Source organism: Dipodomys merriami, unplaced genomic scaffold (genome assembly GCF_024711535.1).
Source record: "Dipodomys merriami isolate MVZ:Mamm:240054 unplaced genomic scaffold, mDipMer1.0.p SCAF_4, whole genome shotgun sequence".
Taxonomy (NCBI): domain Eukaryota; kingdom Metazoa; phylum Chordata; class Mammalia; order Rodentia; family Heteromyidae; genus Dipodomys; species Dipodomys merriami.
In genome coordinates this window covers 91,966,519-91,980,257 of record NW_027205603.1, presented here as the reverse complement: position 1 = coordinate 91,980,257, position 13,739 = coordinate 91,966,519, and the positions used below count along the sequence as shown (strand labels likewise).

Genomic DNA, 13,739 nt, shown 5'->3' with positions numbered 1-13,739 from the left:
GACCAGGACGGGGACCGGGCCTGAGCAGGGAGCACAAGGGGACACGCTTTGGTCTTCAGTCTAACAGAGAAATGTCTTTCCTTACGTGTGTGCACACGCGCATGTACACATGCACACACACACACAGCACTGTTCCTCCTCCTGGGTGCCCTCTCTCTGGGAATGGCATCTTCATCATGGTGCAGGCTAAAAGCAGACCTGCTGTGTTCCATGCGGACTTTGTGGTCTTCCGTGAGCAAGCAACTGACCACAAGCCCAGGATATCACTCTCCACACATTTATGAGAAATTCCTGTCCAACCCACAGTCTGCCTTGGCCCGGCCCTATTCTCTCTCTCTCTCTCTTGAGTGTCTTTGGACTGATCTGTCTCATGGACCTTTTCTATCCAGGTCGGCTCTGAGCAGCTTGCTCTGTCTTCAGTGTTCCTTTCCTCCCCAGTTAGAATTCGGGCGGAGGGCAGGGCATTCACACGCCTGCAATCCTCACGTGCTGTTAGGGGTTGTGCTCCTGGCCCAGCCTCGCGTCCTGGCTTCCTCACCCTCCTATTCTGTGCTTGGGCAGTGTCCTTCTGCTCCCTGTTTTTCTCTTCTGTGCCGGAAGCCCACGCGTGAGGCCTGGCTTCTCTGGGGAGGGGATATCCGGTGGGAGGCTGTGCTAGCAAGTTCCAATGAGCTGCATGAGGGACGGGCACAGAGCATGGCTAGGTTCAGCTGTTTCTAATCGAGACTTCTGGCCTTTCTCATGTGCTGTGTCTCTGGCTAGGGTGCTCCTGGGCCTGCAGGACCCCCCGGTGTCAGTGGTCCCCCAGGAAGTGCGGTGAGTAACTGGGCCCTGGGCCCTTGGTATCTTCTATTGTTTCCGTCTCTCAGTGTCCTGGGTTCACAGGGAGGGAGTTGGGATTGGTGACCTGTGTCACCAGTGATCCTGCTAGGGTTGCTTCAACCCTCTGGGTGGTAAATGAAGTGTTGGGGTTGGAGAAGTCTGTGCCTTTTGCTGGTGTTAGAAGAAACGTGGAGACGTTTAGACAACCAAAATGAACTTAAAGAGTTTGGTCACAGGGCGCCTGCTGCCTGTTCCCCATGGGCATTCAGACCCAGCTCTCCACTGACGGGCAGTAGACACGGGCCGGGCTCCTGGAGGCCTCTGCCCTCCCCTGCGGGGTGCACAGGCTGTGCTGAGTCACCTTTTGGGCCCTGCCTCCTCTGGTGTGCGGAGGTCCGACCTCTCCAGCTCAGATGCAGAGGCCCAGAGCGTCTCTGACGACCCAGCTTCACGGTTCACCATCAACATTGATTTAGACTTGAATGTTCTTTAATAAAACACACTGACATCTCGCCAGGGGCCGAGACAGTTTATTCTCCGCTGTAGTGTGAGGTGAGTCCTACACATTCATCACACCTCTCCAAGTAATAATCATCTGCCTTTAGAGGACAAATGCTGGCCCCGAAGACGTTCTCGGGCATTGCTGGCGTGATGGCCCCCATGGGTAGGGAGTGACTCTCCTGACCCCAGGCCACACAGGCAGGAAGTGCGTACGGAACGCGCTGGCTGTCTTGCCCGCTCCACCCTTCCTGTCCCTCAGTGTCTGCATCAACTTCTTTCGCATGAGCCTTTTGTCTGGCCTTGTGCAGGTGGCTAGTGGCCCCACCCAAGAGTGGCCCTGGGTGGACAGCACAGAGCCAGGCTCTTCCACCTTTAGGTAGGCTCAGGGGGTCCCCAGGTCCCCCGTAGGACTGATTTCAGTTGCTCATGCTGTGTTTCCAGCTGACTGTGTGAATAACCTTCCTTTCTTTAGGGCACTCCGGGAATCAGAGGCCCGCCGGGGAAAGATGGCGAGCGGGGTGAGAAGGTGAGCACCATGCATGCCCTCGGCCTGGAGGCCTCGGTGGCAGTAGAGCACCCCCTGCCACGCGGGGCCTGGGTTAGGACCCACAAATCGGAATGAGTAGGAGGCAGAGAAGGCCCTGTGGCTCCCCGCCCTCTCCTCTAACCCTCCCGCTCCTTGATAGCTGTGGAGATGGACGCTCAGCGCGAATTGATTTGCTCATGTCTCCCAGCTGGAGAGCTGCTGAGCCAGGTGTGTGTGACCGCACGCCCCGCCTGCTCTGGCACCGTGGCCAGGCTCTCCATTGTGCACCTGCGATCGGGGGGCGGGGGAACACCACCTTCCCCAAAGTGTGGCAGGAAGGGAGAAGCAGCGTCCACCAGGGACAGACGAGCCCCAGAGACTGAGGAAGCAAACCACGCCCACTGAAACCCCACCGCACGCGTCTGTCAGCCTGTGCTCTTGAGAACGCCTTCTTGGTGATACGGAGCCAGAGCCGTGGAAACCCAAAGTGCTCATTGGAATGCACCGAGGGAGTCGCGTGGGATTCAAACCCAGGACGCACGCCAGCTTCCAAGTCTTGGTTCTGCAGCTCTACACTAGGGGAGGGGAGGGAGGAGATGGGGGTCTGTTCCCGGCGCAGCCTGCCTCCTTCTGACATGGCTAGTTGTCACCGCTGGAGGAAAAAATGGATACTGGCACAGAGTAGGTAAAGACCAGGGATTCTACTGGAAACCTCAGAGTGCAAGAATCAACCGGTCTGAAAGACCCTGGCTCCTGGACTGGCATCCTCACGAGGATGCTCAGAGCTACCCGGAACCCAAAGTGATGAAGCCGAGCTGAGAGCGGGGAGCAGGTGCTCAGGGTAGGCTGGGGTGGAGCAAGGCCGTGGGGCCGGCAGAGGACAGAGGCTCGGGGCTGGTGGCACACACACACACACCCTCTCTCCTGACAGAGCGTCTGCAGATGCCTCTCCCAGCACCGTTATCCAAACTCTCCATCCAGGTTCCTCGCAGTCTGCGTTTGCTGACACTTTTCCAGGGACGGATCACTTTCTCGTATCTTTATATAAAATTTAACAAGAATAGATGCAGAGTTTGCATTTTGGCTCCATTAAAAAAAATACATCTTTCCAATTTATTTTAGAAAGAACAAAGATGAGCCAGATGGGGCAGGGGGGAGTGGAGTGCAGGCTGTTAGCTGATCACAGGCTCAGTAACAATCCTTATAGGCAACGTGCACACGAAAGTTTTAGGATACCATCTCAGACTGCAGTAATGAATGGGGACACGCAAAGGAACGGCAGCCCTCTCTGCTCTTCCCTGACAGTGCCAAGGGTGGGGGACCCTATGTCACACACGAGCTGGTGAGCCTAGAAGGGGTGACTGAGATGTCAAGGTTAAATTCCAATCACTAAGATGTTTAAAGGTTTGAGCATTCCAAACCCAGAAGTCCAGTGGGCTGTTGGCCCATTCAGCCACTAGGGGGAGCCACACCCCTTCTCGTTCTCCGCAGCGCGCCCAGGGAACTTCTGGGGCTCGCTACAATGTTCTTTCTCCCAAGCCCAGTGGCGGCCTCCGGGAAGGCTGCGGGCTGTGGGCCTGGGGAGACCCTCTCCATCCAAGGCTTGCCAGACTTCAGCCTCCTCCATCAGAGGAGAGCTGGGACATTTAAACATCAGGACTGCTGTCTGGAAATAAAGGTGTGTCTGTCTGTTGGGTTTGACCCAGTATTTCACACCGAAGCTGCATGTAGCTTTGAGGACAGACGAGCAACTGTCCTGTTGCAAGTTCAAAGCCTTGCTTGCTCAGCAGCTCCTCGCCCATGCTCTCCATCTCTCCATCTGTCTGATTCTCTCCCAACGGAGCGATCTGGTGAAGGAACACACAGGCAGGCCCCGCCCAGAGCGGCTGAGCAGGACCTGAGGAGCCCCTGCCAGGCTGGAGCAGTGGCAGCCTTTCCCTGCGTGGGTGAGAGGTGGCTGCAGGCCGCCATCCGAATCCTCTGGGCTTCCCTGTGTCACGTTGCTCTCGCGGGCTGCACAATGACAGATCTCAGAGCAATGGAGATTTACCGTGGGGACGAGAATCCCAGACCAGGCCGTCCCAGGCCGGGTCCTGGAGGGAGGGCCACGAGGCGGACCTGACCCGGCACGCTCTTCCCTTTGCAACCTCCGTCTTCCCTCCACCGCTTCTCAACATCTGCCCTTCCCGGGTCTGTCCCCAGGGACCTCATCCGAGAGCCCAGTGGCTCCCACCCCGGGATGACCTCCTTTAAACTTAACCGGTGGCACTTTAACATGTGGCTTTGGGAGGGTGCGATTCAGCAATTCAGTGCGAGCGGGTGCTGCCCACTTCTGTGCCATCCAGGCCCGCCTGCCTTTCATTTTCCATCACGGCCACCCCAGGAAGTCTGTCCGCTGCAGGGGCGGCTCCCACTGGAAGCTGAACTCGGCCTAATGCGGACCCTGGAAATTGTCTACTTTTCTCCCCAGGGAACAGCAGGCGAAGAAGGGCGCCCAGGGCCAGCGGGGCCGCGGGGTGATCCCGGGCCACCCGGGAAGGGGAAGGACGGCGAACCGGTAAGCAGCTCACACGCGCCCGTGTGTGTGTGTGTGTGTGTGTGTGTGTGTGTGTGTGAGTGTGTGAGTGTGTGTGAGTGTGTGTGTGAGTGTGTGTATGTGTGTGTGAGTGTGTGTGACTGTGTATGTGTGTGTGAGTATGTGTGAGTGTGTATGTGTGTGTGAGTATGTGTGAGTGTATGTGTGTGTGAGAGTGTGTGAGTGTGTGTGTGTGTGTGAGAGTGTGTGTGAGTGTGTGTGAGAGTGTGTGAGTGTGTGTGTGAGTGTGTGTGTGAGTGTGTGAGTATGTGTGTGTGTGTGATGTGAGTGTATGTGTGTGAGTGTGTCTGAGAGTGTGTGTGAGTGTGTGTGTGTGAGTGTGTGTGAGTGTGTGAGTGTGTGTGAGTGTGTGTGAGTGTGTGTGTGAGAGTATGTCTGTCTGTGTGTCTGTGTCTATGTCGATGTCTATGTGTATCAGGAACATGTTTCTATGCCTGGAGAAAATAGAGTGGAAAAGGAAAAGGAACAGAAATAAAGAAGCACTGTAGTCAGTGCCAGTAAGCTGGGCCCAGTTGGGAAAGGTGAGGTCTGGGGTGAACGGCATTTTCTGCACCTGCTTTGCCGCCCCCCTCACCCCCCCAGTCATGAAGCCACGGATAACACTCTGTGTCCTACATAAAGACACGCGCCCCATGCTTCCCCTAGTCACACAAGTCTATGGCAAAACATCATTTATATGTTAAGTACAGTAAGACGCGAACACAACAATACAATAAAACAGTTACAACCATCTACTGCACCGAAAGCCGTTTAGAACGCATTGGTTATCTCTGAGTCCTTCCACTTACCGTTGTTGGACTGTGGCTGAGCATGGTTTACCTGAAATGCCGGGAAGCGAAGCAGTAGCTTTGCCGGGTGTGGGCGCTGACTTCAGGCCAGTGCAGCCACGCGGACTGCTCGCTGCAGGGCAGGCCCAGCCCGGCGCTGGCCATGCCAAGATGTGGCCACCAGTCTGGGCCTCTGAGCCTCTGGTGATGGAGGGAGGCTGTCGTGAAATAAGTTACCCGTGGTCAGGACAGTCACGGGCAGGAGCAGAGAGGAACCCTCGTAAGTACTGTGTCCGTGAGTGCTGAACCGAACAAACCTCCAGAGCTACCCCAGGGCTCTAAGCACAGCCAAGAAGAATAGGGATCTGGCTTTGGATCAGGTGCGCCCTGCTCTGAAGCCCAGCTTTCCAGTCACCTGTGGGAAGCTGGTCATATTGAACTGTGGTACAAAGGAGTCGCCACTCACTGAGGCAGTTTACGAATACAGTGCGGCTAGCTCCATGTCACCACGCCTTCCCACATTCTCACCCACCGCTCCCAGTCACCCCTGATCTGGCTCAACAGCTGAACGCCTTCGCCCCGCTTCCACCCACCCTTCCCTCGCATTTCTCAGTTCTGTGGTGTGGACAGTGAATTCTTGCCTGCATGCTCTCCCCTCCCCCTCACTAATCTTAAGCGGAAAAAGTAGACTGAGAGGCAGGCGAGGTGCTTCTGCTCACGTGGAGGCCGGAGTCCCACGTGGCTCACACAAGTCAGGGCGTCTGCCCCGCCCCCAGCAGAGCGTGGCTGCCAATGGGACGGCCAGTGCTGGCTCACACCTCACACCTGCCCTGTGTCTCTCCCTTCCCCAGGGGCTGCGAGGCTCCCCCGGCTTCCCTGGCCCTCCAGGAACCAAGGTAAGTGCTGGCACGCAAATGGCGCATGGGCCCTTCTAGGGAGGGGCCGTGGGGACTTTGTGCTGTGAGCTCCTCTCCGACCACTCCCACTTCCCTCCGCTTCTCATACACCCATTGGCTGGAGGTTCCGGGGGCACTTCACTGTGATCTTGAAATGATGCACACACACACACACACACACACACACACACACACACACACACACACACACACACACACACACACACACACACACACACACACACACACACACACCCCACCTCATACAGTCCTACTGTGTGAAATTGCCAGAGACACTCACTGGCTTTCCCCCATCCCAGGAGTCACACACACACACACACACACACACACACACACACACACACACACACACACACACACACACACACACACACACACACACACACACACACACACACACACACACACACACACCACCTCATACAGTCCTACTGTGTGAAATTGCCAGAGACACTCACTGGCTTTCCCCCATCCCAGGAGTCTCACGTGGTCCGCGTGATTTCGGTCACACGTGATCTCCGCACGTCAGAGGCTTCTCGCAGTGCGGGTCCACTTCTCATTCGCACGGGGTCTTCAGGGGCTCCTGTTGTGTGGGGTTCCAGACCAGGTGGATATCTTGGGTCTCATGCTCAAATCCAGTGGTGCTTCCATACTTGGTATGCAGTGGCAGAGGGGACAGAGAAGGGAGACACTGCTGAGAGGAGTTTGTGAGCCCGCCCGGACGTCGGTAAGGAGTCACTACCAGCCTCAGTGGCAGTCCTGGCCAGTCCTGGCTCCAGTCTGAGCCTCCTCTTATCCCGGCAGGCAGGTGAGCAGCAGAGCTGCAAATACACCAGCTAGCTTGTGCCGTGGGCCAGGCACCGGCTGCAGGCTCTGTGTGTCTGTCTCACTTAGTAAGAGTGGCTGGTGTGGCTGCTTCTATTATAGATGAAGAAACTTGCTTTCAGAGCATTATTTACTTTCCTAAAGTTCTTACATAGTGAAGCCAGAACTTAAACCCAGGCCAAATCCACACAGTGAACCTTTAACACTTGAAACAAAGTGTGACCTCAATCAGCCCTGGGTCCCTCCGCCACTCCCACAACACGGAAGGCACTGGTAAATTCTTGGCAGATTGACAAGTGGATTTTCTGGTGATCGGGGACCTGGAGTTGGAACATGAATGCGTGTGTGGCTACAAGAGAGGAATGATAGTTTGGTGGGGGCAGGAGGGCACAGTGGATTTGGACCATTGACACCACATCACACGTAAGGCTGGGCCTGTCTGGAGGATGGGCTCCCTGGGTGCATCATGGGAAATCTCAGAGTACAGGGATGGGAACTGGATTGGAAGAGAGCAGTTAGGATCTAAGGAAGAGCGCTCTTCTACCGACTACACCTTGATCATCTCCTTATAGCACTGACCACTCCTCCCTCCCTCTCTCTCTTTCAGGGAGACCGAGGAGCACCTGGGATCCCTGGCTCTCCTGGTAGCCGTGGAGACCCAGGCATTGGGGTTGCTGGACCTCCTGTGAGTGTTGATTCAACCAATGCTTTTGCTTGTGCCTGGGCCAGGCCGCCACAGCGTGCTAGCTCTGATGGCTGCTGTTTCAGCGAATGAGGTCTTGGGGCCAGATGGGTGCACACAGCTGACATGGGTGTAAAACGTAGTGTACCTTTTATAAGAATAAGAACATAGCTTATGCAGAAGCCAAGACTTGTCTGATTCAAAGGTAGGTCAACGAATATCACTAGAGTTTAACGAAAGGCAAAGACAATTCCTCATCCCCTCTTCGAGGGAAGGAAGCATAGCCAACAACGTGGAGCTGGGTGGAAAGGAAGCTGAAGTGGACAAACCGTGTGTTTTCATGTATTTCAGGCAGAAAAGAGTTCATCATCCTGCTTGTTCTAATTAGTAAGGCAAAAATAGACATGAGGTCATGCTTCTGAAATGCAATCTACCAATCCGTTTTATATGACTGATTTTAACGTGTCCTTCCCACCCGCTGCCCTGTGTGCTTGTGAAGACCCCTAGAGGTGTAATTATAAGAATTTGTAAAACCTCTAAGTGACAAGTGCTCATTTGGATCAATGAAGTCCAGGTCTCATCCGAGTCAAGGATTGCTCTCAATGTTCTTTCTCTGCAATACTTGAGTACTTGCAGAAATTGAAGACTCACTTTGTCCATAGGCAGTATATCTGGCCCTGAAACATAATGGTTTTTCATGGAAAGCAGACATTTCCCTGAGCAATGGTTTTATGGCTCTTCCACCGGTGGTTTCCTGACCTCCCCTTCACCTTCCCTCGAACATCACAGTATGTGGTCTAGTCTCTCTTGGTTTCTCATTAGGAAACGCAGCTGTCATTCTTCACCTGTAACTCTCAAAGAAGGATGGAAACCTAAGGGTGGGCCCGGGCACTCATACCTGTAGTCATAGCTGCTGGGGAGGTGGAGACAAGATCATGTTTGAATCCAGTCTGGCATTTACAAATGAGAAAAGCTAGTGAGTCCTCCCGCACAGAGGGCTGGGGCGTGGCCTCCCCAACCCGTACAAGGCCGGAGCTCAACCCTTACCTCCCCAGTGTTGCCAGAAATAGGAAGATATGTTGACGCTATGATTCACAGTCTCACTCACAGATACCTCTTTCCTCTCTTCTGTGTTCTTGTTCTACATCTCAGTGTAGTCCTAGGCTTCTTGCGTGGCTCTCCAAATCCTCCAGCCTTTGTTCTCTGTCCTTCTCAAGAAGGATTCCTGAGGCCACCCATTTCTGTTCCACTGCTGGGCATGCGTACCATTCCAAGTGTGACAGGGTCAGGTGACGCTTTGTCTTCCCCCGGGTCCCTGGGATTCCAGCATGCGGAATCCTTTTGGATTGAACCGTTTGCCTTAAAAGAAATTTTCAGCCAAGAATTTCTGACAGACAGAGCCCTCTACTTCATGACATGATCAACTTTGCCTTTTATCCTGTCTCTTTGTTGTTGTCTAGTAACTGGAGAAACAATGTGGCAAAAGATCAAGGCAAAGGAAGCTAAGTAGTCCAGACTTCTTATTTCTGAAGTCCTCCTTAGGGTCCAGCTCCATTCCCTAGAGTGAAGGGTGGAATTCCTGTTAGACTAGAGAGAACTGACCGTATGTCAAACTACAGGCCTAGGCCTGGATGTGGCACGCTCTTGTTTAACAAGGTTTTCTGTGTCCTGTCTACTCCCCACAACTTCACTATGCCAGACACTTAATCAGAGAGCCAGGCAGCAGAACGGGACAGCTGGGCCCACCTCCCACTTGCGAGTCCGCTAAAGTCGCCATGAAATATCTTCCTGCTTAAGTGATTCCACCTACACATTGGCCAAGCCTCAGGTTGTAAATCAACTGTTTCAAGTGTCTTTCTTCCACTTTGGCTTATTAAAAGCTTCCTTGGTGGATGGAACCTGGTTGACTTGTCATAAATCTTCTCTTTGGCTCCCAGCCTGGACACTCGATGGAAATCTGTGGGGAGAGTTCAAGGGTGTGTGGAGAGCAGGCGTGCACAGCGGGTGAGGAAGCGGGGCGGGGGGTGTCAGGTTGTACGGCTGCCCGGGACAAGAATGCTGCCTCTGTTTGCTGAGTAGTCATAGGTCAGTCTGATCCTCTGGGGGTCAAAGCATCATCTCCACTGTTGGGAGTTTCAAGAGTGAGGCGTTTATTCAGGAAGTCATCCAGAAATGAGAGGTGGAGAGGAGAGAGAACAGAGAAGAGGGGGGAACATGGGAGGAGAGAGGGGAGAGGAGAGAAAAAAGAGAGAGACAGAGACAGAGAGGGAGAGACAGAGACAGAGAGCGTACCCAGGGAGATCATGTTAATGAGAAGATGTGCTCTGGCTCACTCCGCTAACCCCTGCATGACTGCATGGTATGGTCTCGGAATGATCAAGTTGTAGTGTTGGTGTGCCAACACCCATCATTGCTCAGTGGTGTTCCCAGCCACACCTGGCCAGCCAGAGCATCAGCCTCACATTCCACGGTGTAGAAAGGGGGTCTTGGGGCAGGTGCCTGCAGCAGGTGGTGGCTGGGCTGCTAGGCCCAGTTAAGATGAGGATGGAGTGAGCCATCTGCTGCTCTGGTGGCCTCGAGGTGAACCGTGTGAAGTTCTGAAGACACAGGGCTGAGGCTCGTGTTACCCAGCCTGTGTAGGAGCTGGGCCAGGGAGTAGATGGACTTTCCCATCCTTAGAAGCCGCTTGTCATTGGTGGCACCTCACCTCGTGGCTTCCATAGTGTGAGCAGGACTTACACATTCCCACTGCCTTGGCTCAGTGGAGGCGCAGATGGGGTAGATCTGCTAGGAAGTGATTCTCTGCCTGGTGCTATGCTCCAGTTCCTGGGGACCAGGGCCAGCTCTGCCCCTGTGAAAGGGGGGACCTGGGGCTCAGTCGGCTCTCTCCGTCCCATCATTGAACAGGAGGGCATGAACAGCCACATAGCTATTTGAGATCTTGGCCTTCTTCAAAACATTCTCGCAAGAAAAGGAAATTTCCTTTAATCTTCAAGTTGTCTCTGATCTTCCTTTAGCAAGGTTTGAAGTGCTGAAAATGAGCTTTAGCCCAGCCTGGGGAAGATCAAAGTGTCCATGGGCCTCCCTGGCACCGAGAGTGGGCTATTTAGGACAGGGCTCCTGCTGGTAGCCACCAAACTCAGAACCTGCTTCTTCCCAGTCTGATCCTCCGTTTCCCCATGGTCAGACACCAGCAGTGTCTGCAGTACCTTGGGTAAGCAGGAGGTAGAAGTAACACCTTCTGGACTGAGAAGGTGTTCCTCATTTTCTGTCCTCTCATTACCGAAGAGCCTAAGACTAGCAAGAAACTGGTAACTGAAGACTGATAGCCTATATAGGCCCTGTTTGCAGACAAGGAAACCTTTCAGATGTTTTACTAAAGAGTAGATACACCCAAACAGGAGGCTCTCAGCATCTCCCAGCCATGACCCATGACACCACACACTGATTGTGGTTTTCTCATAACTCAAGCACTAGTTGTGGGCAGGTTCCAAGACTCCCTGAGATTTCAGCCCAGCATGAGGCCTACTCCTGGCACGTCATGCAAGGGCCTGTGGAATCTTAGACATGTAGATAAAGGGGGAATTAGATAGAGCCTGATTTATAGTATAATGTAGCAAAGAAAAAAGAGCAAGTGTTTAGCACATATAAAATGCCTTGGGACTTTCATTTCTAGAACTGTTCACTAATTATAATTACCAACACACACCCATAATGTGTCAGTGTCTGCATTTACATATGCATCTATAGTTGTGAATGAATGTGTGGTGTATACACACACACACACACACACATATATATATATGTGTATATGTCATATGTCACTTAAAAGCATGGATATGTTCTGAAAAAATAACTCAGGCAACTTTGTCAATTAACGTCAGAATGTACTTACCCCTGAAAGATAGCCATGACATCGCTTTAAATATGATCTTACCGGATTTTATTGTTTATACAGTCTGTCATTGTTAAAACATTGTTGTGCAGTACATGACCATGTATATATATATATATATATATATATATAAACATACATACATATGTAAGTCTATGCACACATATACGTACTCTTATTATGAAGAATAAGAGCAGCAGGCAGAATAACAAGATGGCATCCGAGTAGCCACTAACGAGGACTACAGGCCAGTGGTCATACTTTCCCTTGTCCATCCTTCAGCTTTTATTGTTTGAAAGCACACACATAATATCCTTTAATCAGTGTTGGAACCTGTGCTTTGGAAAGGCGAGATATTTTTAAATGTATCCGCAGTTTCATTACCACATAATCAAATGTCCAGTTACTGTTCATTCTTCTCATCCATTCATAATTGCTACACTTAAGTCAATTTTCTTCTCTGTCTTAAGAGCCAAGTGAAGCAAACAGCAAGCTATAAGAAGAGTGAAATTAGGGTTGTTTGCTATCAAACAGAAATCAATGGAGATTATCATATTAATTAAAATTAGCCAGTCCCACAGAGACATATATTTTCTCTCATTTGTGAAAGCTAGAGGCAAGAGGTCCTAGTTCATGAAAATGAGAAGGGACCGCAAGACAGGAGGCTGTGGATAGGGAGGAAGAGAGGGGACAAGGAAGAGCAGTAGAGGAGGTGAACAGAGATCCCCTCCCTCTTCCTCCCTCCCTCCCCCCACCATTATCCTTCTTGGTTTTATTTGTTGAAGGAAACAGGTTTAGTCTTTAGTCTCCGAAGCTCTCACAATCTGGGATTTGTGAATTTCGTAGTGGAGCACATTTCACTTCCCTTGTTGTTGTGATTATTTGATACTCAGCGTTAGAGGCTTGATCAGGCTCGGCTTCCGTTCTTCCACCGAGGGGACCAGGCGCTCCTGGGCCCCCACTGATGTCCAGTGCTCGCATCGCCTGGCACATCGGGCTTGCAGGTTGGTGTGTTCTAGTTTCCCCCGTTCGTCATTACTGGGCTTCTGCTACAGCGAGAACGCTTCCTCACATCCTGTTTGCAAACCCTGCATAGTGTTTGCAGTACCTGACGTGGAAGGAAGGAAAGGTAGGAACTTCTCAGCCTTGCCCACTGATTGCTTTTGTATAATGACTTGGCTCCTTAGTATCTGGCAAAGATGACTAATTAGGTATTTGTTTATGTTTTGAAGAGGGAGTCTGAACTCATGGACTTAAATGCACTGGTGTGTTTTTAACATATCTCAGCTATTCCTTTTGGTATTCAAATGGTTGTTTCTCACAGCAATGGGCTTCTATACATGTTGAGCCAGAATGGTCTGGACGCAGCCTGGCAACTGATGGCTGTCTCCTTGCTCTGGGAAATGGTGGATGCTCTAGGGGTCTGTGCATGCTCTTTGGCCAGGTCTATGACTGACCATTGAATTCAAGGAATTGTGGTTCTCCTTAGTGGAAATTGGTCTCAAAGCCTGAAATCGGGTATTAGCTAAAAAGATCTTAGAAAACTGTAATCATTAAAGATAATTAGATGTTTAATTTAGGAAGAACATTAGAGAAATAACTGTATAGTTGTTCCCTAATATACTCTTTTCTGTGTCTTAAAGTTGACAAACAGAAGAGCTGTGGGAATGATCCTGACAGGCCAGGCCCAGGGCTCTTTTGTACTTCTAGGATCTGCTAAGTTTTCATGAAGCTAAGACTTGAAATGAAGATCTTAGAGCACAAAATCCATCCAGCACAGTAAAGCTTATATTCGATGACATAAGAAAGTATTTGGAGCCTAGATTAATAAATGAGTTCAATGTTTGTGGTAAACTGTGGAATTTAATTTGAAAACAAGAGTGATGTTAAAATGGCAACATTCCGCATGCCAGTAACACACTGCCCCTTTCCTCCAGGAAGCATATACAGCCTCACAGGAACCTCTTTGAGATGTGCAGAGTTCAGATGCACACATGTTGGTCCATTATAATGACAGCAGCATGCATTCCAGTGGAGGGACCCATGGCCTTTGAGCCAAGTAGACAAGAGGTGCATCTCCGAGCTTGTAATTCTACCTGTTTAACTTTGGCTATATTACATAATGCCATTTAGAGTCAGCCTTTCCATCTGTAGCAAAAGAATGTTGGAGATTCCCAAGGTTCAGGCTACAAGCAGTATTAAAGCAAA

General features: G+C 51.6%; 1 protein-coding gene across 1 annotated transcript in view; it reads left to right on the top strand.

Moving 5' to 3' along the window:
- Col22a1 (collagen type XXII alpha 1 chain) overlaps positions 1 to 13,739 on the top strand; it is an 88,418-nt gene that overhangs the window by 71,594 nt on the left and 3,085 nt on the right. The window contains exons 30-34 of the mRNA XM_069991844.1: positions 763 to 816; positions 1,796 to 1,849; positions 4,320 to 4,406; positions 6,064 to 6,108; positions 7,562 to 7,639. Coding sequence (XP_069847945.1) covers positions 763 to 816; positions 1,796 to 1,849; positions 4,320 to 4,406; positions 6,064 to 6,108; positions 7,562 to 7,639 — 318 coding nt within the window. The remainder of the gene's footprint in view (positions 1 to 762; positions 817 to 1,795; positions 1,850 to 4,319; positions 4,407 to 6,063; positions 6,109 to 7,561; positions 7,640 to 13,739) is intronic.